A 27,384-nucleotide genomic window follows, 5' to 3' on the forward strand; every position below is an offset into this window, starting at 1 on the left:
AAGAGATAGATTGGAGTATGATAGGGGATAAAATGTTAGGTCATGTATGGATGAACAGGAAGAAAGTGAAATGTTAGAGAGAAGAGTACAAGTATGCAGAGAAGCTAGAATGACAGCTGGAGAGGAAACAAGTAATTCCCCTAAAGCCTGGCTATCCAACAACTGTTCCCTTACAGAAAGAACTTTAGAGCTCATAGTGATTGATCTTTGGGTAGGACTGAGGCCATTCTCATGCCACACATTGGGGCAGTGAGATCACAACCCCTCAGCTTACATCCTTTACCTTACTTGCTGCAGGGTGAGAAAGTGCTACACATTAAAAGGTTTGCCCATCTGCTTCACCATTACAATATATATATATATATATATATATATATATATATATATATATATATATATATATATATATATATATATATATATATATATATATATATATATATTGTAATATATATCATGTCCCACGAGGTACAAGGATTCCACTATCTCAGCCTACATCAGAAGAGCGCTTACACACTGCAGCACGTGGAAACAAGTCCACCAAGAAATACAGCACTCAACTCAAGTCCTCATAAACAACAATTTCAGTGAAAAGGACATCAACCGCCTAGTAAAGAAAATTGTCGACAGCTGGCATAACAAGAAGCAACAAGAGGATAAGAAAGGGAACATCAACATCTACGAGTATAAAGCAACTTTCTCTACCGCCTACGAAGAAGATGAGAGGGCCATCACGCAGATTGTGAAGAGGAACATCAAGCCTTCCGACCCTGACAGACAAGTTAAACTGATAATTTATTACAACACCAAGAAAACCAGCCATCTTCTTCTGAAAAATAACCCCTCAAAAGAGAAAGAGAGCCTTCAAAAGTCACATGTCATATATAGGTTTATGTGTAACCAAGGAAACTGTGAAGTCCTTCCCTCCACCTATGTTGGCATGACGACAACAAGACTCTCCCAATGACTAACTTTCCACCTCGCAGCAGGAGCACCCAAGAAACATCTGAAGGAGAAGCATAACATAAACATCACAAGAGGAATGCTAGTAGATAAAATGGAGATCCTAACTACATGCCCAGACACCAGGCATCTCCCCATCTTAGAAGCACTATATATAAAAGAGACAAACCCTACATTAAATCAACAATCCGAAGACCTACAAGTATTACCAAGCGCGCGAAGACCCAGCTTGGATAGCAGCCCAGCAAAGCCCGCGACAGCAGTCAGCCAATCAGAGACCAGGAAGCGCAGCGGGGTGACAAGCCTACCGGTATAAATACACCCCCGCAATCAGCTTGAGCCATTCTCTCCGACACCCTCAATACGGAAAGACCTTCGCTACTGAAGAAGGGTCAAGGACCCGAAATCGCAATCTAGCGAAAATGACTAGCTTCGGCGAAGTCATACAGCCAATTAAAAAAGAATATAAGACAATCATAAGATATAAGGAGAATATCGTAAGAAAAATAATAAATGCTCAACTAGCTATCACATTCAATGAGATATGTAATAGAGAAAGACTCCTGCCCATATACACCCTTAATATATATATATATATATATATATATATATATATATATATATATATATATATATATATATATATATATATATATATATATATATATATATATATATATATATATATATATATATATATATATATATATATATACAAACACACACACACACACACACACACACCTATAACCTGCACAGGAAGTCAGTTTGCCTGGGTGGTAGGTGAACTGATTAATCACATTTTTTGATTCATGACTAAGACTGAGTTCACACCGTTTTACACAGTCATGAGATAGTCTCTGACAACGCCACTATCTTGCAATAGTGGTGTCATTGTGAGTGGTTTTCATGACGGTTTTTATTGATTTGTGACCTGTTGGTGACATGTCTGCAACCTTCTGGGTTTGTCGCAGGGGGTCACAATTTGTTGGTGAAACATCAGCAACTCTTCAGCTTTGACAAAGTATCACTGACAAAGTATCACTGGCTTCCCTTCATCATAATTCAGCTGTTTCCTCTTCCTCATTAGTTACCATGGCCAACAGAATGCTTTATTGCAATGTCATTTGGCTCAACAGCAACACAGTCCATTGTGAAGTGCATCTCTAGTCCATGGTGGATGCTGGGGAGATGTTATGGGGGTTCTGCCGCTACTGATGGACTGTGATGCCCCTGTCACACATTCAAGATTCTTGTCATGGCAGCACCAAGAATAGTCATCATAGCTGTCATGATGCAGTTTTGTGGTCAGTTATGACAAGTCTTGATAGTAATAAATCATTATGATGCTGTCCTGAATTTTTTGTGTATGCTTCAAAAACTGTGGAACTTCATGACTATTCAACGCATCATAGCACTCTCGTAATGCTGTTGTAACATTGTTGTGACAGTTGTAGGTCTGTCGTGATGCAATCATAGGTCCAGTGTGACGCAATCATGATAAAAAATACTTACAACACTGTCACAACTGAGCTATGACTATCATGACTGCATCATGACAGAGCTAATAATTCTGATAGTTGAATGTTCAGAATATTGCATGATGATGGACCTAAAAAATGCACCACATACACTATGTAGACGACACATGCATCAAAACAGACCTACAAATGCATCATGACAGCGTTGTGACAAAGCTAATAGTCATGGTCTTGTAACAGTCTTGTTCTCAGTGATCAGTTCCTGCAATGGGTGCTCCCACTGACCATACCATGCTCTGGCTATTCAGGGGTGCACTCACAAAGATCTCTTCCTTCGTTACTTCTTTTTGGTCACCTTATCTTTTTTTAGCAGGTAAGCTCTGTATTTCACTAGCAGTGTCTGGGTGGGTATGGATGGTCTGCAACCTCAGCTCACGCAGTAGCACCAACTTCTACACACCGTTGTCCATCAGCAAAGTACCACCGACATCCATTGCATAGATGTGGGAGTGCAGCAGAATGCGACTCATGCAGGTACGCATACAACTATGGGCTGTGATGGCCATCCCACCTGTAGCTGCCTGAAGGCAGCTAAAGGATTTTAGACCCACACAGTGACATGAATTATTTTCTAAAGGAGGCCTGTCACCAAGCAACACCTGCATCTGTACTGTAGTACTCCAATCTTATGTTATTTAGCATGCATATTTGTTTGTTTTTCCATTGTTACTTCCATAACTGTCATCACCATTGTTGGTGGTAACACTCCTCCTGTAGGGTTATGCCTGAAACTTTAAGTAGACTCCAACTCCTCCTTCAAGGAAGCAGAGTTTCGTAACAGGTTGGACCAAACCCAAATCCTTTGTTTCCACTTTAGCCTTCCTCACCAAACCATCAGCACTCGGTATTGTTTCTTCCAAGTCCCAGAGGATCCCTTGGGCCCTTTCTGTTGGCAATTTGTCGCCCTTTAATATGACTTCTCACATGCCAGTTGCCCTCTCTGGCTTTGGGACAGTCTCAAGGACATCTTTCTTATTACGAACCCACTTTGTCAAACGGAATCCACCCTTGTCCAATAGTTGCTGCAGATGGTGTGTCTTCCCTGTAGCTCTGCTCAAAGAAGGGACAGAGAGTAGTAAATCATCGACATAGAAGCTGTGTCTGGCCTTTCTGGCTTATTCTTTGAAGTGTGGTCCATGGTCATCAAGGGTCCATTGTAGGGTGTATCCACTCCAGGAAAGATCGGACCACTACAATACAGACACAGGTGTTGCTTGGTGACAGGACTCCTTAAGATCCCAAACACGCGAGTTCCACATCTGTATTACGAGGGGTCGATTGCCCTAATTAGCATAATCCACAATCAGTGATGCATTATGTTGACACAGTATTTAATGGTTAGTAGTGCTATGCATGTCCTATGTTTATTATGTATGTCTTCAGGTTTGACTGAATGCAATAAACGGTTTGCGTAACTATATGGATCTAAAATCCTTTAGCTGCCTTCGGGCTGCTAAACCATCCCTTTATATATATATATATATATATATATATATATATATATATATATATATATATATATATATATATATATATATATATATATATATATATATATATATATATATATATATATATATATATATATATATATATATATATATATATATATCCCGCAGTTGGCCAGGTGAGTAGAATTGTGGTGCTATCATGACATTGTCTTGACACTGTCATGAGTCTGTCATGACTCTGTCATGACTTTGTCGTGCTCATTGTAACTTTGTTGTAATGGCAAAAATTACCGTTAAGTTTTGAAATTCTGCAAACTGTGACGTTGTCATAGTGCTGTCATGATGTGACAGTCATAGGCCTGTCATGATGTCATGATGCTGTCTTGATGGACCAATAATCATAACCAAACGTCACAACTGCACCAGAAGTGCTATTCTTGGTGCTGTTGTTACAAGAATCTTAAATGTAGGATGGGAGCTTGATGCAACCACAAGCAGACAATATATATATATATATATATATATATATATATATATATATATATATATATATATATATATATATATATATATATATATATATATATATATATATATATATATATATATATATATATATATATATATATATATATATATATATATATATATATATATATATATATATATATATATATATATATATATATATATATATATATATATATATATATATATATATATATATATATATATATATATATATATATATATATATATATATATATATATATATATATATATATATATATATATATATATATATATATATATATATATATATATATATATATATATATATATATATATATATATATATATATATATATATATAATTACTCCCAGTGAGGTCTAAAGCACTGTTCAGGGGGTGCTGTGAACTTATCATTAAACCCAGCTGTGACCTCACTGAACGTTTCCCTTTGTGTCTCACAACACAAGGGGGCATTCACAGCCTGCCCTCTAAAGACAACTCTCTTCCTCCACACAAAACTACAAGCACCTAATAACACACACACCCTTCACTCAAAAATTTTAAAATCATCATGGCGACTCCTACACCAGCCTCGGAGTCCCCATCTGGGAAGGGGACCATAAATGTCCCCAGGTCGGACCGCCTTTCTGTTGATGACCCTAAGTGTCTTGACACCCACCTCAACTTTTTCTTCATTAACTTCTGCAACATTCGTGGTCTAAGATCTAATTTTCAATCTGTAGAACAACTCTTCTCCTCTTCTAAACCTCATCTTCTTTTCCTCACTGAAACTCAGGTGTCTGAGGCAACTGACAGTAGCCCCTTTTCTGTTCCCTCCTACTTTCTCTATCCTCATTTTCAATCCAAAGCTGGATGCTGCGCTTATGTGTGCAATGACCTAACCTGCTCTCGTGCCCACGCTCTTGAATCTTCCGAGTTTTCCACCATCTGGCTACGACTACAGAGTCACTCTCATACTAAATTTATCTGTGCTGTATACCTCTCACCTAACTCCTCTGATTATAAAAAATTCTTTGACTATTTAACTTCCAAAGTGGAGCACATTCTGACCCTCTTCCCTTTCGCAGAGATCTCCATTCTTGGAGACTTCAATGTTCACCACCAGCTTTGGCTTTCCTCTCCCTTCACTGACCATCCTGGTGAACTAACCTACAACTTTGCTATCCTCCATGACCTAAGAGCAATTGGTGCAACACCCTACTCGTATTCCTGACCTTCTTGGAGATACGCCCAACATTCTTGACCTTTTCCTGACCTCTAATCCTTCTGCTTATGCTGTCACCCTTTCTTTTCCGTTGGGCTCCTCCGATCACAATCTCATATCTTTATCTTGTCCTATTGCTCCAATCCCTCCTCAGGATCCCCATAAGCGAAGGTGCCTCTGGCGTTTTGCCTCTGCTAGTTGGTGGGACCTGAGGAGGTATTTTGCTGATTTTCCTTGGAATGACTACTGCTTCCGTGTCAGAGACCCATCTTTGTGTGCTGAACGCATAACAGAGGTGATAGTGTCTGGCACGGAGGCATACATTCCTCACTCTTTTTCTCATCCTAAACCTTCTAAACCTTGGTTTAACACAGCTTGTTCTCGTGCTATACATGATAGAGAGGTGGCCCACGAAAGGTACTTAAGCCTTCCATCACCAGAATCTCGTGCACTTTATATTTCTGCCCGGAACCATGCCAAGTCTGTTCTCCAACTAGCCAAAAACTCCTTCATTAACAGAAAATGGCAAAACCTTTCAAGATCTAACTCCCCTCGTGATTTCTGGCATCTAGCCAAAAATATCTCCAATAACTTTGCTTCTTCTTTCCCTCCTCTATTTCAACCAGATGGCACCATTGCTATCACATCTATTTCTAAAGCTGAACTCTTCACTCAAACCTTTGCTAAAAACTCTACCTTGGATGATTCTGGGCTTGTTCCTCCCTCTCCTCCACCCTCTGACTACTTCATGCCACATATTAAAATTCTTCGCAATCATGCTTTCCATGCCCTCACTGGCCTAAACCCTTGGAAGGCTTATGGACCTGATGGGGTCCCTCCTATTGTTCTCCAAAACTGTGCCTCCGTGCTTGCACCTTGCCCAGTCAAACTGTTTCAGCTCTGTCTGTCAACATCTACCTTTCCTTCTTGCTGGAAGTTTGCCTACATTCAACCTGTTCCTAAAAAGGGTGACCGTTCTAATCCCTCAAACTACCGTCCTATTGCTTTAATTTCCTGCCTATCTAAAGTTTTTGAATCTATCCTCAACAGGAAGATTCTTAAACATCTATCACTTCACAACCTTCTATCTGATCGCCAGTATGGGTTCCGTCAAGGCCGCTCTACTGGTGATCTTCTGGCTTTCCTTACTGAGTCTTGGTCATCCTCTTTTAGAGATTTTGGTGAAACTTTTGCTGTTGCCTTGGACATATCAAAAGCTTTTGATAGAGTCTGGCACAAAGCTTTGATTTCCAAACTACCCTCCTACGGTTTCTATCCTTCTCTCTGTAACTTCATCTCAAGTTTCTTTTTTGACCGTTCTATTGCTGCTGTGGTAGACGGTCACTGTTCTCCTAAATCTATTAACAGTGGTGTTCCTCAGGGTTCTGTCCTGTCACCCACTCTCTTCTTATTATTCATTAATGATCTTCTAAACCAAACTTCTTGTCCTATCCACTCCTACGCTGATGGTACCACCCTGCACTTTTCCACGTCTTTTCATACACGTCCAACCCTTCAGGAGGTAAACATATCACGCAGGGAAGCCACAGAATGCTTGACTTCTGATCTTTCTAAAATTTCTGATTGGGACAGAGCAAACTTGATATTGTTCATTGCCTCAAAAACTCAATTCCTCCATCTATCAACTCGACACAACCTTCCAGACAACTATCCCCTCTTCTTCAATGACACTCAACTGTCCCTCCTCTTCTACACTGAACATCCTCGGTCTGTCCTTTACTTATAATCTGAACTGGAAACTTCACATCTCATCTCTAGCTAAAACAGCTTCTATGAAGTTATGCGCTCAGAGACGTCTCCACCAGTTTTTCTCACCCCCCCAGCTGCTAACTCTGTACAAGGGCCTTATTCGTCCATGTATGGAGTATGCTTCACATGTCTGGGGGGGGGTTTCCACTCATACTGCTCTTCTAGACAGGGTGGAATCAAAAGCTTTTTCTCTCATCGACTCCTCTCCTCTAACTGACTGTCTTCAGCCTCTCTCTCACTGCCGCAATGTTGCATATCTAACTGTCTTTTACCGCTATTTTCATGCTAACTGCTCTTCTGATCTTGCTAACTGCATGCCTCCCCTCCTTCCGCGGCCTCGCTGCACAAGACTTTCTTTCTCTCACCCCTATTCTGTCCACCTCTCTAATGCAAGAGTCAACCAGTATTCTCAGTCATTCATCCCTTTCTCTGGTAAACTGTAGAACTCCCTGCCTGCTTCTGTATTTCCACCTTCCTATGACTTGAGTTCCTTCAAGAGGGAGGTTTCAAGACACTTATTCATCAATTTTTGACCACTGCTTTGACCCTTTTATGGGACTGGCATTTCAGTGGGCAAATTTTTTTATTGGATTTTTGTTGCCCTTGGCCAGTGTCCTTCCTACATAAAAAAAAAAAAAAAAAAAAAAAAAATATATATATATATATATATATATATATATATATATATATATATATATATATATATATATATATATATATATATATATATATATATATATATATATATATATATATATAGGCCAGCTGAGCACATTTGATGCTCAACTGGGATATTGTGGTCAAGGTTTTGCTTGACAGTGAATCGACACAGAATCGACATATATACACATTTCACATTATATGCGGCGGCACTGACGGTTTGGGAATTGGGACCCTGTTAGAGACTCATCGCTTCTATGCACTGTTTCGAAGCCGTTCTGTTTGAACGAAACAACACAGATAGGTAGAACACAGAGAGGTTTCTGGAACTATGCCAGAGTAGTTTCTTTATATTGTACTTTACAAGAAGGAAAATATAAAAGGATGACAAAAAAAAAAAGGACCTCCAAATGAATACTTGTAAGACAGAAAACAGAAAATTTTTATAGTTGACCGAAATCAACTTAGAATAGCTTCCACAATAGAAGGGTTGTAATTTACCAGGCCATTTTCATCGAAGGAGTGAGGACTTTTCTTTATTCTGGTTAGAAACAGCACAAAGTGTAAAAGCAAGCAGAAAGTCACGTGTATCCTGATCGCAAAAAAAATAAAAATAAATAAATAAATAAATAATAATAAATAAATAAATAAATAAACACGTACAAATGATGAAACAGCTTTCCGACCAATATTTCTTATGAAATCAGCATATCATCTTTTCATGGCGGTTGTCATTGGCTAGAGCTGCCTTTGACATGAAGTTTAAACCTGCCTTTTTCTCTTTCCCTCACATCCCCTCTTTCCTGACCAGGGCCTGAAGGCTGCCTTGGGAGGGGGAAGGCAGGGCAGCCTGGGTCTGAAGGCTGCCTAGAGAGCAAGAAGGGAGGGCAGCCCGGGCCTGAAGGCTGCCTAGGGGACGGGGGAGGGAGGGCAGCCCGGGCCTGAAGTCTGCCTAGGGAATGGGTGAGGGAGGGCAGCCCTGGCCTGAAGACTGCCCAGGAAACGGGAAGGTGGGGGAGAGGACAGCATTGGCCTGAAATATATATATATATATATATATATATATATATATATATATATATATATATATATATATATATATATATATATATATATATATATATATATATATATATATATATATATATATATATATATATATATATATATATATATATATATATATATATAAATGAAGACGTTACATTTTTATATGGAGAAATAAAAGCTGAGACGCCGGTGGCCGTAATACCTTATACTCGTAAAAAGGGTTCCATCACTAGCACGAGAAAGCTAATCTTTCACCATAAATAGGTTCGTTAACAGCACTCAGTTTGTGTCACTTGGATGGAAGGTAGGTGTTGGGACAGGTGTGCTGCTTACACGATACCTTTGCATTCAAAGCAATGGTGGTATCCATGTAGATGGTTAGTGCTCTCTTCCATAAGCTTCTGTTTATGCTTACTAATGACATCATTTGAATATTTCAGAGTAAACACCTCAAAAGACACATAACAAAATGTAAAAAGAAATTCCTTAAGTGATGTTTTTTTTATTTTGTTTGTAGCCATAGCAGCTGTGTACTCAGCGTAAAGAGGACTACACAACTACTATAGCTACAGAGAAACTGAAAAGAAACAATAGCACTAATTCTCTTACACGCTTGAGTCCAGCGTGTTGTAGTATGCTCGTGTATTTAAAAACCTTGGAAACCACTTACTCACTGCACTTGAGCCATGGCGAGCCAGCAAGTAGCAGTACTTATCCTTCTGCTGGTGAAGGTGAGTCACGGTGCAGGACACAAGACCTGTAGCACTCTTCCCTTTGTTCACAATACAAGACCATTAAAGGGAAGGTGCTACTAGACTCTATGAATACGAAGGTAAGCGTTGGGCTGGTAGCGCCATCCAGTCCCAGGCCTCGTCATACAGACAGAGCAGGGTGTCTAGTTCTTTTCTTTGCCTTGATTTCGCCAGTCATTGCTGTCTAGTACACATTTAAGACTTGACGCGCCTCAGAGCGACCAGTCATTTCAGGTAAACCCCGAAGCCGGGGATTCCCATCGTGGTCAGACAAGCTGCTATATAGTCCATCCAGATTACTGTAACTTAGTACTCAGGCGTTGGCTGCACCTGCCCCACATTGTTGTCCCGTTCACACTCGACAGGCCCATGGCGATCTCTCTTTCTTGCTCATATTATCATCCTATTCCTTAATTTCTCTAAAATCACAATATTTTATATACGACAGCATGACTTATTGAATGGTTTTCGATTTGAAGATGGAAGAACGACTCTGTATGTCCTCCGATATACGTACTTGGCAACGCGACGATGCTGCTCCAGTGTCCTTGACATGTGATTCCCCAGAGGCCTTGGCCAGCTGGTCTGCCGCGGTCAAGTAATTCTTTCTTGGTTACTCCTTCGCCATGGAAAGTTCTCCAGTTTTCTGCTCTCGTGTTCTGCACAGCCAAACAATTTACAATGTAAATAGATGTTTTATGGAAGAAAATGTCAATAGAGGATCTTCATTGCTGCCCTCATAAGAATTCCCTCGGACAGCCAAACCCACCAACGTCAGCACCACAGTGAAGAGGATTTGTTGCAAAATCAACAAAGCCTACAATGCAGAATCTGGACCAGAAGACCAACTTTCTATTCACCAAAGAAAAGAATTCGCCGTGTCCCTGTTACGGATTCGGATGACTTTTGAGAAGAACCGTCTTGGTCTTCTACACGAGGAAAGACATCCCAACTTTATATAAAATGAAGGAAGAACTGATAAAAAAAAATCCTTCGCTGGTTACATCGAGTCCCTTTGCAAGGTGATGCTACAAATAGGAGAGAGAGAGAGAGAGAGAGAGAGAGAGAGAGAGAGAGAGAGAGAGAGAGAGAGAGAGAGAGAGAGAGAGAAGGGGTGAGGAGCAGGACAAGGCCCGGGGGATTAAGGTGACAACAGCGCCGTCAGGTATAGTCAACGCCCGGAATTCCAAGCTAGTCTGGAACTACTATAATTAAGCTACAGCGCTCCCGCCACACGGTTCACATCGACAAAGAAACTATCTTTAATGTTAAACTACATCAGTAACTCTTATCTTTCTGGGCATATGAAACCTATAGTAGATCCTTAAGCCAGTGTTGATGGTTACTATCATACATCAAAGGAAGGATGCAGCAAGGCGCCCGTTTTGATCTTTGGGTATTACCGCCTCTCGTATTCTTGTATCATTGAATTTCCTTTGTTCATATAAGCATTTTGTCCCTAGTTTTCTGAACTCGTACCATCAGTTTCTCGTGTAATGAATGCTCGTATAATGGGACCTGCCTGTGTGTGTGTGTGTGTGTGTGTGTGTGTGTGGCATGGCAGCAGACAAAGAACCATTTACAGTTGATGATTTGAAGGTGGAATGGTGCGATGTGCATTTGTACCTGGGATTCTCTTTTACATCCGACAGATCAGTTTTTTCAGCTGATTCCGAGGAGAAAACGAAAGATGTTAATAAGTTTATATTTTTGTAAAGAAAACAATGATTTGCCCATCTTGGAAAAAAGACGTGTTTGATGAATGCCTCATGTATGGCCGCGAATCGTGGTTGAATGCCGATTTACAATAGGTCCTCTTATTAAAGTGTACAGCTGGGCTTTGAAAAGTCTCCTTGATGTCAGAAGAACCCTGTGCGACAATATTTGTCACATAGAATCGAGATATTCCCCATTAAAACCCATTGTTAAAAGAAGACAAAGGAATTTTTTGAAAAATAAATGGGAAGAAAGGAAGATGAGTGATGATCCATTTTCCTTTGCAGTCAAGACATTACTTAATACAAGAGTAAATCCCAGGCAATACTTGACTAGCTTGTTGCATGACGATCTCGATGACATCCAAGTGAGTGGGATGGGACGAACTAAAAAATCACGTATTAAATTCAGCATCAACAATAAGAGTAAATTATAGAATTAAAATGAATCCAGCTCTGGCAGTACATCCCATATATGCAACCAAACATAATGTAAATGAACTACACAATTGCATTTACTTGTTTTCGTGCATCGGCGCTCTCTGGCAGCGGAGGTGGGCAGGTGAAGTAGGAGGGGGCGTGGTCACCATCCCCTGGCAGAGAGGGTGTGTGCTTGCTGGGACGTACAGTATATACACTAATCTAAGCGCACATACATACACACATACATACATACATTCTTATATACATACACAGAAACAACTAAAGTAATGCACACACACACACACACACACACACAGGACCACAAGCAAACAAACAGACAAACGAACAAACACGTTGATGAAGTTCTGATTTGCACACGCAGATTGGATTACAAACACACACACACACACACAGGTAAAAAAAAAAAAATACAAGGTAAATTAAACGAAAAAATAGACACACACACACACACACACACACACACACACACACACACAAAGTGGTAGTTTAAGGGTTAAACACCAATTATACAGCTTTGTGACTAGTCTCCAATCGGTGCCACACATACATGCACACACAAACACACACACAGACGCACACACACACACACACACACACACACACACACACACAAGGCAGTTAAGTTTGTGGGAGTGTAGCGTTAACACCACACCGTACCATACCACATCATACCACACCAACACCACCACTACCGCCACACACCACCACACCACACCACTACCAGACACCATCACACACCACCACTCCACACCACACCACATCACCATCACACCACATCACCACCACCACCACACATCATACCAAACCACACGACACCACACCACACCACCACACCATGGTATCCTTGGCACCCCGACCTGCCCAGCCCCGCCGAGCCCAGCCATGGCCATCCGACCCCCGCCCTGTCCGCCACGTTAAGGTAACAATTTCCTGTCACATATTTAGCGTAATTTCAAGGGTTTTGCAGGTGTTTCCAGGTGATTTAAAGGCTCGCTGTGTAGGAGGCGGAGGTGGAGGGGAGAGAAGGAGTATGAGGGGGGAGGGGAGCGGAGGAAGAGGTACTGAGAAGTGCAAAAAACTATTTTGGCTCTGCATCATCACTTTATTTTATTCTGTTAGTGGAGTTTGCATTGTTTTGAAAATGTTTTTATATTCCAGATATTTATTGAAGTATATGGCAATTCAAAATATATAAAGCATTGCAGTCTAGTTCTGTTTTTTAGTGGGATCAATCTCAAAATGAATTACGTACGTACATAAAAGCGTGACGTCATCAGGGACGTCATCAAGCTACTGAGATCCGGGACTTGCCTCCATTCCAGCTTCTCTCCGTCAATATTCAGTGTGTTGGTGGAAGTATATGGCAGTTCAGAATATACAGTGCAGTCCAGTGTGGGCGTTTTTTTTTTTTCTCACGAGTTCCAAAATGAATTGCCATACGTAAAAATAATGCCCGAGACGGACATGTTTCCTGCCTCCCTTCCTGCCTGTACATCAGTATTTAGTTAAACCTTCGTGTGTTTCCAGACTCAAACGTGCAGGAAAGCCAGAATTAACCACAAAAATAGACAAATTAACCCCAAATATCTCAAATAAAGCTTAAATAAAGTGCATATTGCAGCCCCGTTCAGAGCGCTCACCGTGAAAATATCAGAACCCAGATGGAAGCCTTCCCTCCTCCTTGTCCGCTCTGTTCCTCAATATTTCCCTCAATTACCAGTGTTTTCCAGGTATTTTCAGGTGCTCTACATAATAAGATGTGTAGACTGTTGTAGCAGTAGTAGCAGGTTAAAAAGAAGAAATGAGGAATGGAGGGAGAGGAGAAGAAAGAGAAGGAGAAAATGAGGAATGGAGAAGGAGGATGAGAAATGGATGAGAAGAGGGTTTCTCTCTCTCTCTCTCTCTCTCTCTCTCTCTCTCTCTCTCTCTGGATGACTTAAGTGTGGGCATGTGTACGTACAAACAGAGGAACATATTATAAAGTATTGTTCATTAACACAGCATATACGAGATACTTATCGGCATTCAGCCATCGAAGATTTATTTTGTGCAGAAGACGGTAACTCGGTAACTCGTATGTAAAGTTATCTGGGAGGTTTTACAAGGCTACAAGTGTAATTCGGACAGTGATGTACTAAACTCGGTTACTATCTGATGTGTCGGTAATGTTTCCCTTAATTACATTTCTTCACTTAAAAGTAGTCGGATTTATTTCATAGCGTGGTATTATGTTGTAGTGTCTTTCATTGCACTGATGAATTGGGGATAGGCATGTTTTTTTTTTCTTTTCTTTTCTTTTCTAGCACTTTCAGTGTTTACTTTTTATTTCGTGCTTACATTTTAATTGTCATTTAGATTTACATTGTGGTGTTTACTTTGTATTTCGTGTTTACTTTTTAATGGTCACTTAGATTGACATTATAGTGTCTGCTTTTTATTTCGTGTTTACGTTTTAATGGTCACTTAGATTTACACTGTAGTTTTTATTTTTATTTTGTCTTTACGTTTTAATGGTCATCTAGATTTACATTGTAGTGTAGTGTTTACTTTTTATTTCGTGTTTTATGTTTACTTTTATATGTTGTTTCAGTTTTAATGGTCATATAGATAAACATTTTCAGCGGTTATCTTCCATTTCGTATTTATTTCTTAATGACAACTTTGATTAACATGTTAAATGAGTTTTGTGATGGACCAGCAACATAATTCTTCATGTCACCATTAGACGTTTTAATATTGTACCTTTTCGTATATTGTGTTGTAGTCAATAAAGTAATAATAATAATAATAATAATAATAATAATAATAATAATAATAATAATAATGATGATGATGATGATGATGATGATGATGATGATGATGATGTGTGTGTGTGTGTGTGTGTGTGTCTGTTTAAATGTTTCTTTTTTTTTTTCTTCAGGATCTCGGTGCCCCTTTAAGAACCACAATACTCAAGTGAACTAAAACATGTAATCTTAACCAACTTCCAGAAACCGCTGAGGTTTTGATTTCGTGCCTCAGCTTTTTTTTTTTTTTTTCATATTCATCATGCAAAAATATTTTTACTGAATTCAGCTGCCGCCGCTCAGAGTATCGTGAAGATGAATGCTATGAAGCAGAAGGATATGTGTGAAATCTTATCCAATCCTAAAGCTACATAACTTTTTTTGAACAAACGAATGAGTCACAAGTTAACATCTCTAAAGTTTTAGGCATTATACAGTTGTCTGTCAATATTCCTGATTGCTATTTTAAGGATTTTTCTGTCTGTTAGGTGGTGTGCGGCGGCGTGGTGGGTGGGACCGAGAGGGAAGAGACATTGTTAGAGTGTGGAGACACTCTCACTCTCGACTTTACCAATAACTGGCCGGAGGTCCACTGTTCTTCACCATGCTCTGATATACACGTGAGTTTTGCCAGAGAAAAGAGCCCAACGCCCATTAAAGCAGTAAGATATCTTCGGTTGACTTGCTTGATGGAACACTCCTCTTTGACTATGCCAACAGACGTGGACCGTCGGGCCGGTGTTCAGGCGCGAGGCTCGTCTGGTGCAGTATGGTTTGATGGTGAGACAGGAGTACGGCAAGGACGGCGTGGTGACTTGCTCCCTTGTCGATGACATAATAGGTCAGTCTTGGGTAAAAACAACCTCCTATATTGAAGAATATTAAATAGATAAATAAACTATTCTAAGACTTGGTCTTGCTCGCAAAAAAATAAATAAATAAATAAATAAAAATAAATAAATAAATAAATAAAAAAAATACTATTAACTTTAATAAACATTGGTAGCATGTAGTACTCTGCAGTGAATCATGCATTTAATGGTTAACAAACTTTTCATGGTAATGATGAAAGTGCAGGCAGTGAAAGCACAACATGTAATGTTGTACTGATTGGTGGAGCTAAATACTTACCCAAGTTGATGCATACTTCTTATTAATAGCACTTATTTAAGTAAAACTATCACTCTTTAAAGAATTATGTAGCACAGGGGTTCCCAACCTCATCTAAGTTCATGCTCCCCAGGAACTTTCGAGAAATTCATGTACCTTGAGGTCTAGGGAGATCATTAAAAAAAAAAGTAATAATAATAATATTTCACGTTTTTCTCTATTTTTAAGACTAAAAATATTTAAATAAAAGTATTAGGTCTCTATTTTCAACATAGAAAATAACTATTCGACCCTATATAATTGTTTTATAGGTGCTAAATGTAAAATGAGAAGAAATGCAACATTTCAGAACCGTGTTCAGATCCAAGTTGCGTCGAAGTGTAATATAATTATTATATTAGTACTTTCCGCGGCTACTGTACTAATATGATACATACGTATATTTGTAATACTTCAATCTAAATTTAAATCAATTTCTTATAATATAATACGTAATTTCCTTCCTAAAACATCTTTTCATACTGTACACACTTATACGCACTGGCCATGTCATGTTCACCCCCATGTACCCTATTATTTCCAGGTACCCTTTGAAAAAAAAAAGTATGCACCCTGGAGTGCACCATGCAGCCAAGTTGACTACCACTAATGAAACACATCACTGCGAAGAAATTAATTGACAGGCATAATAAAGTGACAGGAGGACGACGAGGAACTAGTGTATCCACAGGTGTGGAGCACGTGGGAGCAGGATGCACCCAGGAGAGAAGCACGTGGATGTATGGTGACTCTGGATTTCAGCCTCGCAACTTGCCTGCGATAGGGCGTTATATCTGTGTCTCAGCGTGTACTTGTGAATTCGTGCGTCTTTGATCGCACAACACCACTGACCATCACTGTTCTAGTTTGTTCGAAGAAGGGACAGGATTGAGAGTTCTTGATTTAATAATAGAGAGAATGTACACACTTGATATGAAACGAGACACAGATGATACAGGCGTGACGAATGATTGTTCTCTCTCTGAAGTCATATGAACTTCTGCATGTGATGATGACTGAGCAGCATCTCTCAAGACTGACTGTGACTGAGCTGAACTGAGTGAGAGACCAAGACGGACTGCTCATGACTGACTCTCGGACGGGAACTGACTGCTAGCTACCATGCGAGCTATATTTATCTGAGCTAAGTGGATCACGACTTAGGTTTTGGGGTGAAATGCTAGGAATGAAAAGGCCAGGAAATGAGGTGAAAGGGCCAGTGGGAGAGATCGTTATTTTAGCCAATGAGCAGGAAGGAAAGACGCAAAAGCGAAGGCAGATGTTTTCCCTAAGGACTGGAAGTGGGTGTAAAATCTCTTGAGACGCAGAGAAGGAGGAAAAGGATGAAAAATAGAATAGACTGGCTGGCCATGGGCACACATGGGATGAATATATGAACACATAGCATGTGGGATGGATGTATGAAATGATGTATATATATATATATATATATATATATATATATATATATATATATATATATATATATATATATATATATATATATATATATATATATATATATATATATATGTAATTGTTAAGACTGATACACTAGTGCAGAATCATCCAATAATAAGTTGTCAGCAGAGGTCCGAGCGCCTTAGACATAGAGATGACAATGGATAAAATAAAAGGAAGAAATTATAACAAGATAAACTTTTGGAGATTTGGCTAGGTGCCGGAAGTCACGAGATCTAGTAATATTTTTAGATGTACTGATGCAGGAGTTTTAGGCAAATTAAATGACATATTTGGTATTACGAATTCCAGGCTGAAATATAATGTTTCAGGATATGGAAGGCGACTGCTCTTCTGGTATCAACCCTAAGTATCTTGACACTTCTTTTTTCATTAACATCTGCAACATTCGCGGTCTTAGATCTAATTTTCAGTCTGTAGTAGTAGAACACCACCTCTCCTCTACTAAACCTAATCTTCTTTTCCTCACTGAAACACAGGTATCTGAGGCAACTGACAGTAGCCCCTTTTCTGTTCCCTCCTACTCTCTCTATCCTCATTTTCAATCCAAAGCTGGATGTTGTGTTTATGTGTGCAACGATTTAACCTTCTCTTGTGCCCACCAACTGGCCACGACTACAGAGTCACTCTCAAACTAAATTTACCTGTGCTGTGTACCTCTCACCTAATTCCTCTGATTATAAGAAACTCTTTGACTATTTAACTTCCAAAGCGGAGCACATTCTGACTCTTGCAGAGATCTCCGTTCTTGGAGACTTCAATGTTCAACACCAGCTTTGGCTTTCCTTTCCCTTCACTGACCATCCTCGTGAACTAGCCTTCAACTTTGCTATCCTCCACGACCTGGAGCAATTGGTGCAACACCCTACTCGTATTCCTGACCACCTTAGAGATATGCCCAACATTCTTGACCTCTTCCTAACCCCTAATTCTTCTGCGTATGCTGTTACCCTCTCTTCTCCGTTGGATTCCTTTAATCACAATCTCATATCTGTATCTTGTCCTATCGCTCCAATCCTTCCTCAGCATCCCCCTAAGTGGAGGTGTCTCTGGCATTTTGCCTCTGTTAGTTGGGAGGACCTGAGGAGGTATTTTGCCGATTTTCCTTGGAATGACTACTGCTTCCGTGTCAGAGACCCATTTCTGTTTGCCGAGCGCATAACAGAGGTGACAGTGTCTGGCATGAAGGCGTACATTCCTCACTCTTTTTCTCGACCTAAACCTTGGTTTAACATAGCCTGTTCTCTTCTATACATGATAGAGAGGTGGCCCACAAGAAGTGGGCCTTCACCAGAATCTCATGCAGTTTATATTTCTGCCCGGAACTATGCCAAGTCTGTTCTCCAATTAGCCAAAAACTCCTTCATTAATAGAAAGTGTCAAAATCTTTCAAGTTCTAACTCTCCTCGTGACTTCCGGCACCTAGCCAAAAAACATCTCCAATAACTTTACTTCTTCTTTCCCTCCTTTCTTTCAACCAAATAGCACCACTACTATCACATCTATCTCTAAAGCTGAACTCTTCGCTCAAACCTTTGCTAAAAACTCTACCTTGGACGATTCAGGGCTTGTTCCTCCCTCTCCTCCACGCTCTGACTACTTCATGCTACCTATTAAAATTCTTTGCAATGATGTTTTCCATCCGCTTGTTGGCCTAAACCCTTGGAAGGCTTATGAACCTGATAGGGTCTCTCCTATTGTTCTCCGAAACTGATCCACCATGATTGCACCTTGCATAGTCAAACTCTTTCAACTCTATCTGTCAACATCTACCTTTCCTTCTTGCTGGAAGTTTGCCTACATTCAGCCTGTTCTTACAAAAGGGTGACCGCTCTAATCCCTCAAACTACCGTCCTATTGTTTTAATTTCCTGCCTATCTAAAGTTTCCTAATCTATCCTCAACAGGAAGATTCTTGAACATCTATCACTTCACAATCTTCTATCTGATCGCCGGTATGGGTTCCGCCGAGGCTGCTCCACTGGTGATCTTCTGGCTTTCCTTACTTAGTCATCCTCTTTTAGAGATCTTGGTAAAACTTTTGTTGTTGCTTTAGACATATCAAAAGCTTTTCATAGAGTCTAGCACAAAGTTTTGATTTCCAAACTACCCTCCTACAGCTTCTATCCTTCTCTCTGTAACTTCATCTTAAGTTTCTTTTCTGACCATTCTATTGCTGCTGTGATAGACGGTCACTGTTCTTTTCCTAAATCTATTAATAGTGGTGTTCCTCAGGGTTCTGTCATGTCACCCACTCTCTTCCTATTATTCATCAATGATCTTCTAAACCAAACTTCTTGCCCTATCCACTCCTACGCTGATGATACCACCCTGCACTTTTCCACGTTTTTCCTAGTAAACAGTTCACGTAGGGAAGCCACAGAACGCCTGACCTCTGATCTCTTAAATGTCTGATTGGGGCAGAGTAAACTTGTTATTGTTCAATGCCTCAAAAAAATTCCTCCATCTATCAACTCGACACAACCTTCCAGACAACTATCCCCTCTTCTTCAGTGACACTCAATTGCCCCCCTTTTCTACAATGAACATCCTCGGTCTGTCCTTTTCTTATAATCTAAACTGAAAACTTCACATCTCATCTCTATCAAAAACAGCTTCTATGAAGTTAGGCGTTCTCAGACGTCTCCGCCAGTTTTCTCACCCCCCAGCTGCTAACTCTGTGCAAGGGGCTTATTTGTCCATGTCTGGAGTATGCTTCACATATCTGGGGGGGTTCCACTTATACCACTCTTTTAGACAGGGTGGAATCAAAAGCTTTTCATCTTATCGACTCCTCTCCTGTAACTTACTGTCTTCAGCCTCTCTCTCTCATCATCGCAATGTTGCTTTTCCTGCTATATTCTGCCGCTATTTTCATGACAACTGCTCTTCTGATCTTGTTAACTGCATGCCTCCCTTCCTCCCACAGCCTCGCTGCACTAGACTTCTTTCTCTCACTCTTATCCTGTCCACCTCTTTAATGCAGGAGTTAACTAGTATTATCAGTCATTCATCCCTTTTTCTGGTAAACTCTGGAACTCCCTGTCTGCTTTCGCATTTCCACCTCCCTGTTACTTGAACTCCTTTAAGAGGTAGGTTTCAAGACACTTATCCTTCAATTTTTGACAACCGCTTTAGACCCTATTTGGGGACCAACATCTCAGTGGGCCTTTTTTACTTTTTTTATTTTATTTTTATTGCCCTTGGCCGGTGTCCCTCCTACATAAAAAGAAAAAAAAAGTGTGTAGAATGTACGCCTCTATGTCTGAGACAGTCACCTCTGTTAGTCACTGTGCGTTGAGATTTGGATCTCTAACACCGCAGCCATAGTCATTTCAAGGAAAATCAAAATAGTGCCTTCTCGGGTCTTCTCACTTGGCAGAGTCTCAATTGGCAGAGGCATAATACCAGAATCACCTCCGTTTCTGCATTGGGGCGATAGGGCAGGCTAAGGAAATAAAGCTAAGATCACAGGAACCCAAAAGCGAGAAATTTGAAATCACTAAATATGTTTTTATAATCCTTTGAACATTGGCATAGTTTAACTTTATTTCCCACACAGCCCAAGCACATATTTATTTATCTATTTATTTTTATGTTTAAAAACTGAACAGTAATAAGACTAAATCGGTTGTACAATATTTTTGTTTTAAAAAATTGATAACGAATCCATTATTCTTAAATGGCATTCCAAAATTAGTTGTTCCTTATTTCCTTAGTAGCCACTTAGTCCTCCACACTCTCTAATCCAGCAGAGTCTGAGTTTTACCTTTATCAGACAATTTGTTTAAGCTTTGGATTACTAGTGGAATGATTGGACAGTAAAGAAACCACGTAAGGAAAAAAAGATAAGGAAAATGAAATAAGTTGTGTCACTATTGGGAATATGGGAATACAAAATGCGTAGAGAAATAACTTAATGCTTATGTGCCAGCACCCACTAGTGAATGTGTGCGAAATGTTCTCAAAAAATATAAATCCATGTTTCGCTTTAATTATATGCAGTAACATTTTTTTTTTTTTTTTTTACGAGATCATGTTGCAAATAAATTTTGTATGGAAGATAACATCTTACCTGTAATCCGTTTTAGCTCAATTGTAGTTTGTACCTGATTTGTTCTAAGATTAGTATTTTAATGAGTAATTAAATGTATTAGGAGTATGGTTTATAACCACTACTAGATATGCTACTGTGGTTATATGCTGGCAGAACAGTCTCAGCCACTTACAACTACCCTTACATAATATTAAAAGTGAGTTGTTATTGCACCAAACCCATTGTGGCTCAGCACCACCTTCACCCACTATGTGTCTTTTCGTCCTCTGCATCAGGATGAGGAATCCGCAAGTTAGAATCGCCAAAGAGTGACATTTTTCTTTTTTTCTTTTTTTGTCAATTAGACTCGGATGAACTACAGTCATCTCTCCAGGCTGAGGCTTGTACTTCGGTGACACTTTCCACCACCACCATCATCCCTGAAGGTCCTACTGGGGTGACTGGCTCAACCACCACCACCCCTGAGGGTCCTACTGGGGTGACTGGCTCAACCACCACCAGTCCTGAGGGTCCTACTGGAGTGACTGGCTCAACCACCACCATCCCTGAGGGTCCTACTGAGGTGACTGGCTCAACCACCACCAGTCCTGAGGGTCCTACTGGAGTGACTGGCTCAACCACCACCAGTCCTCAGTCTCCTACTGCAGTAACTGGCTCAACCACCACCAGTCCTGAGGGTCCTACCAGAGTGACTGGCTCAACCATCACCAGTCCTGAGGGTCCTACTGGAGTGAGTGGTTCAACCATCACCATTCCTGAAGAACCTACTGGAGTGACTGGCTCTACCACCACCAGTCCTGGGGGGCCTACTGAGATCAGCAGCTCTTACAGCACCATCACTGAGCCTGGAAGTTCCATTTCAACTGTCACAGTAGACTCGACGCCTCTAATTGGATGTGCAACGGGCAGTGAAACTCCAACCACAGTGACTCCTACCACTACTGAGTCACAGTGGGTTTGTGAGAATGGATGGTCGCTCTATGAGTCATCGTGTTACAATGTCGACGATACTGTGAAACTGGACTGGCTGCAAGGTCAAATATACTGCAATGATATTAATGCAGAATACGTCCAGATCACATCTAGTGATGAAGCTCGGTTCCTCAAAGGTAATGCATCCATCAAATTATTTTTACCTCTCAATCAATTTGAAAGTAGTAAAAATTTTATCATACTGAGTTTGGATGGTTAATAACCAATCAGTCATCAATGATTCAACCTTGTTCATAAAGATGGGAAATTTGATTTTGGAATTTGAGATTTTTTAACGTTTGAGGAATTCAATTAAGCACCATATGCTATCATTGTTCTGTTCAATGAAATTAATTCCTATGACATTTTCAAAATACTTGTGAGAGCTGATTTCTGCTTTCCAGATCTCCTTACCAGCGATGCGTGGATTGGTCTAAATGACAAAAACACCGAGGGGAACTATGTATGGACGGATGGATCACCAGCCACATTCACTGAGTAAGTCAAACGTTCTTTACATTCTCATAAAGTGAGGCATCGTTTCCATACAAATAATATTCACTCCTTCACATGTAACGTTTAATTTTCTACGAATCAAGAGAAAAATGTTATCCAGAAGTAATTCTTTACAACAAAAACTGGTCCTTGTCAGTGCAAATGAAAATAATTTGCAAACAAAACAAAAAAATCTATAGAAATTTCAGCAAAATTCATGTGATCACAACGATTTTTAAAAAGGTTAATATCATGAGGAAATTATTAACAGGGTGGGCAAAATGTTGGGAGGGGGGGAGAGAGGTGTGACTAAGATATCTGTATCATCAGATGGTTTAACGGAGAACCCAACAACGTGAAAAATGAGGACTGCACGGAGATGAGAAAGTCAATGGACTTCTGGTGGAACGATTCCTCTTGCAGCAACAAAAAAAGGTGGGTCTTACTGTTGCGAGTGTAGTGGTGATGGTGATGGCTGTGGTGTTGATGATCATGATGGTGCTGTAGCTTTTGTTGTAGTAATAGTAGTAATGGCGATAACGGTGATCATTATGGAGGTTGGGATGATGATGGCTGTGGTGGTGGTGATGGTGGTGCTATTCCCAGTGGTGTTGCTGGTGATGGTGGCGGTGATGACGGTTGTGATAATGTTACTAATGCCAGTGATGGTGATGTTAGTGGTGATGGTAGTGCTATTGCTGTTGCTGTTGTTGTTGTTATTGTTGTTTATTGTTGTTGTTTCTGTTTGTGATGGTGGTGATGATGGCATTGGTGTTGTTGGTAGTGGTGGTGATAGTGGTGGAGATGGTGGTGGTGATCATGACAGTGGTTCTGTTTACGATGGTGTTGGTGTGGTAACGGAACTAATGATGGTGTTGATGCTGGTGATGATGGTGACTGAAGATAGTGATGGCAGTGGTGATGATAGTGGGAGTGATGATGATGATGATGATCCTGGTGGTGATGGTGCTGAGGGTGATGGTGAGAGTGATGGCGGGGATGACGATGATACTGTTGTTATGACTGTAATGGTGATAGTTGTGGCCGTGATGGTGATGATGGTGGCAGTGATGGTGGTGACAGAAGTGATAGTGATGATAGTGACGCTTATGTTGATGGTGGTGACAGTAGTAGTATTGACACTGATGGTGACTGTGGTAGTGGTAATAATGTTGGTGTTGGTGGTAGCGGTGATGGTGGTGATAGTGGTGGTGGTGGTGGTGATGATGGTGGTGACGCAAACGGTGGTGGTGTTGGTGATGGCGATGATGATGGTGATGATGGTGATGGTCATGACGATAGTAACGGTTATAGTGTTGATGATAATGATGCAGCTAACGGTGATGGTGATAGTAGTAATGGTGGTGGTGATGGTGGTGATAGTAGTAATGGTGGTGGTGGTGGTGGTGGTGAAAGTAGTAATGGTGGTGGTGGTGGTGGTGGTGGTGGTGGTGGTGATGATGATGGTGATGGAGGTGGTGATGATGATGGTGATGGAGGTGATGAAGATGGTGATGGTGGTGGTGATGATGGTGATGGTGGTGGTGGTGATGGTGGTGACAATGATGATAATGACAGTGGTAGTGATGGAGGTAATGCTAGTGGCGGTGCAATGATAGCGGTGGTGGAGATGTTGATGTTGGTGGTGATGATAATAGTGATGGCAGTGACGGTGGTGGTGATCGTAATGGTGATGAGGAAGGTGGTGGTGGTGATGCTGATGGTTGTGGTGATGGTGTGGGATAGTAGTGGTGATGATGGCGGTGATGGTGCTTGCTGTGGTGATGTTGACGGCAGTAGTGGAGGTATTAATGATGATGATGATGATGGTGGTGATCATGGCGGTGGCTGCAGCAATGATAATGATAGTATTGACTGTGATGATTATGTAGTGATTAACATGGTAATGGTGATGATGATCCCGGTACTGATGGTGGTAATAGTGACTGATGACTAATGGTGGTGAATAAGGTGATGATGGTGAAGACACTGGTTATATAAAGTAAAAGTGGGGACAGTTGCTGGCTATGAGGGATAAAGGCATGAGTGGCAAAACCTATTTATTACTTTTGATACTCAAGTCTTGACTTTTTTGTCTCGCAGTGTGTTGTGTGAAAAACCAGCCACGAAGTTGGTTGGATAGCGGCTGCCTGGGACTGCATGTGGTCTTCTCTTTCATCAGGCTCAGCCATCGCCATTTGACATCACAGAGAAAAAGAAGAGAAAAGAAAACTTTATCATAGCTTGTCAAATGACCTTCAGTGTCAATCATTATGAAGACTATAATGCAAAGAGTTCATCTACAGTATCTCTGAAAACGTTATCTCACGAATAAAAAGTTAGTCTGCGTTGCAAACTTTCACTTGTAACCACCTTAATCTCTGTCTTGTAAATACTAAGTAACCAACATCCATATGGCCATTAAAACTACGAAATTTGTGCGACACATTTTTCTTTTATGTATCAAGTAGTGATTGAATTTATTCGATGAGTGGACTCTGATGCTATGCAGTGTAATACGGAAGAACGCATCTGTTGATGTTATAGGCTAGATGGTAATGGAGTCAACAGTCGAATGAATATTCCCAGAGTATAACCCATATTGTATTTTCCACTTCCTGAAAGAAAAAAAAAAAAATGAGGGGATGACGTTGGTAGCTGTAGCTGCACCGGCAGGTCTTTATTAGCTCTCAGGTGATCTGTTTTACTAATCACACCCATCATTGAAGGGTCTCTCTTGACATTTATTGATGAGGTAGTCATGACCGTAAGAACTGTGAACAAGTTCTCAGGCTCAATTTCTTACAAAATAACATTATACACTGATATTAAGCACTTTCAACATATTACAGTATTCATTAACAATACATGCAATCAACTTTGCACTATGACAATCAGTTTTTACTACAAAATTAAAGTATTTACCTCTGTCACCATCCTGCCTGTCTTTGTCTGCGTGTGACTTGGCCATGAGTGACGTCCACAGGCGACCAGTGGGTTAACCACACTCTATTAACAAGTGAGCATCGGCTTTGGTGCTTAATATAGCACTGAATACTGATATTTACACATATTACACGTATTCATGCAAATAAAAAACTATTGAACATTTCACTTATGATTACCGAGGAGTAATGACTGAAGTACATACATGCTTTACGTACAGTAACATTAGCACTGTGTCGCGAATAGTGAAAATGGGCATTGGCAGCACTGAATTCAGTAAGGAGTGAGCTGGTAGTCGGGATAAGATTGGAGGCGGGAAACACTGTAATTGACCCGAAGAGCAGGAGCACGCCAGCCAATCACAGAGGGGCCAGCGCTATGGCGGTCCCCAGGACAGAGGAAAAGCGCTTGTTCTTCGCTACGTCACACTGCGACACCAGACAAAGAGAGAGAGAGAGAGAGAAGAGGACACCAGAGAGAAGACACCTGACAAAGAGAAGTGCCCGTTCCTTGATACGACACTGGTCACCTGCTGCTGCAATGACATGACTGCGCCCCGGAGCATAGTGTGAGGTTAGTGTGCCGTGGCAGACTAAGACAGTGAGTACTTGAGGCTAGCTGAGCGACAATGTGTATGAGTTGTGATCTCGTGGCGTGCTGTGCACCTGCAGCTGTTCTGTAAGGTGAGAAGGCTGGTGGTGTGATCCTGACTTATACTGTAGTGTGGTACTGTGCCTTGTGCCCTGCGGCACTCCTCTGTGTGGACAATAAAGACAGGAGTGCTAGTGAGTCTGTGTTTTGTTGCCCCTTCCTCCCCTCTCAGTAGTCTGTTGAGTCCAGACAGGTGTCACGTGTACGTGTCTTGCCCCCACTAGCCAAACGGGCTCAACCACGACAATGGTGGTGGATTCCTATTGTGTGCGCTGACCACCTTGGGCTGCTGCATTGTTGAGTGTGTATCTGAAGGTTCCTGAAGGCCGAAAAAAAAGGGGTGTGCACAACAATACCAGCACCGATTATATATATGTATATATATATATATATATATATATATATATATATATATATATATATATATATATATATATATATATATATATATATATATATATATATATATATATATATATATATATATATATATATATATAACTTTTCTTCTTCTTTCCCACCTTTATTTCAACCAGATGGCACCACTGCTATCACATCTATTTCTAAAGCTGAACTCTTCGCTCAAACCTTTGCTAAAATCTCTACCTTGGACGATTCTGGGCTTGTTCCTCCCTCTCCTCCATCCTCTGATTACTTCATGCTACCTATTAAAATTCTTCACAATAATGTTTTCCATGCCTTCACTGGCCTAAACCATCGGAAGGCTTATGGACCTGATGAGGTTCCTCCTATTGTTCTCCG

At 40.5% G+C, this 27,384-nt stretch overlaps 1 protein-coding gene across 2 annotated transcripts; it reads left to right on the forward strand.

Annotated features, from left to right (window-relative positions):
• Positions 1-9,451: 9,451 nt before the first annotated feature.
• On the forward strand, positions 9,452-25,373 carry LOC135099855 (uncharacterized). 2 transcript variants are annotated; one of them, XM_064002465.1, is made up of 7 exons: positions 9,452-9,905; positions 15,360-15,491; positions 15,592-15,712; positions 21,903-22,667; positions 22,935-23,028; positions 23,356-23,460; positions 25,129-25,373. In XM_064002465.1, the coding sequence occupies exons 1-7, from the start codon at positions 9,861-9,863 to the stop codon at positions 25,166-25,168; spliced, it is 1,302 nt and encodes a 433-aa protein (XP_063858535.1). In that variant the 5' UTR covers positions 9,452-9,860; the 3' UTR covers positions 25,169-25,373. The 2 variants fall into 2 exon arrangements, with proteins under 2 accessions (XP_063858535.1, XP_063858534.1); XM_064002464.1 differs by lacking the exon at positions 9,452-9,905 and adding an exon at positions 12,568-13,004.
• Positions 25,374-27,384: the final 2,011 nt, after the last annotated feature.

The sequence above is a fragment of the Scylla paramamosain genome, chromosome 4 (assembly GCF_035594125.1).
Source record: "Scylla paramamosain isolate STU-SP2022 chromosome 4, ASM3559412v1, whole genome shotgun sequence".
Lineage (NCBI taxonomy): Eukaryota > Metazoa > Arthropoda > Malacostraca > Decapoda > Portunidae > Scylla > Scylla paramamosain.

Bases quoted from the DNA above. Each gene is read 5' to 3' on its own strand.
- LOC135099855 (XM_064002464.1), top strand. From the start codon at position 12,921: ATGGTATCCTTGGCACCCCGACCTGCCCAGCCCCGCCGAGCCCAGCCA. The intron at 15,492-15,591 runs GTGAGTTTTGCC...CTATGCCAACAG, and splicing joins CACCATGCTCTGATATACAC to ACGTGGACCGTCGGGCCGGT. The intron at 15,713-21,902 runs GTCAGTCTTGGG...TTTGTCAATTAG, and splicing joins CCTTGTCGATGACATAATAG to ACTCGGATGAACTACAGTCA.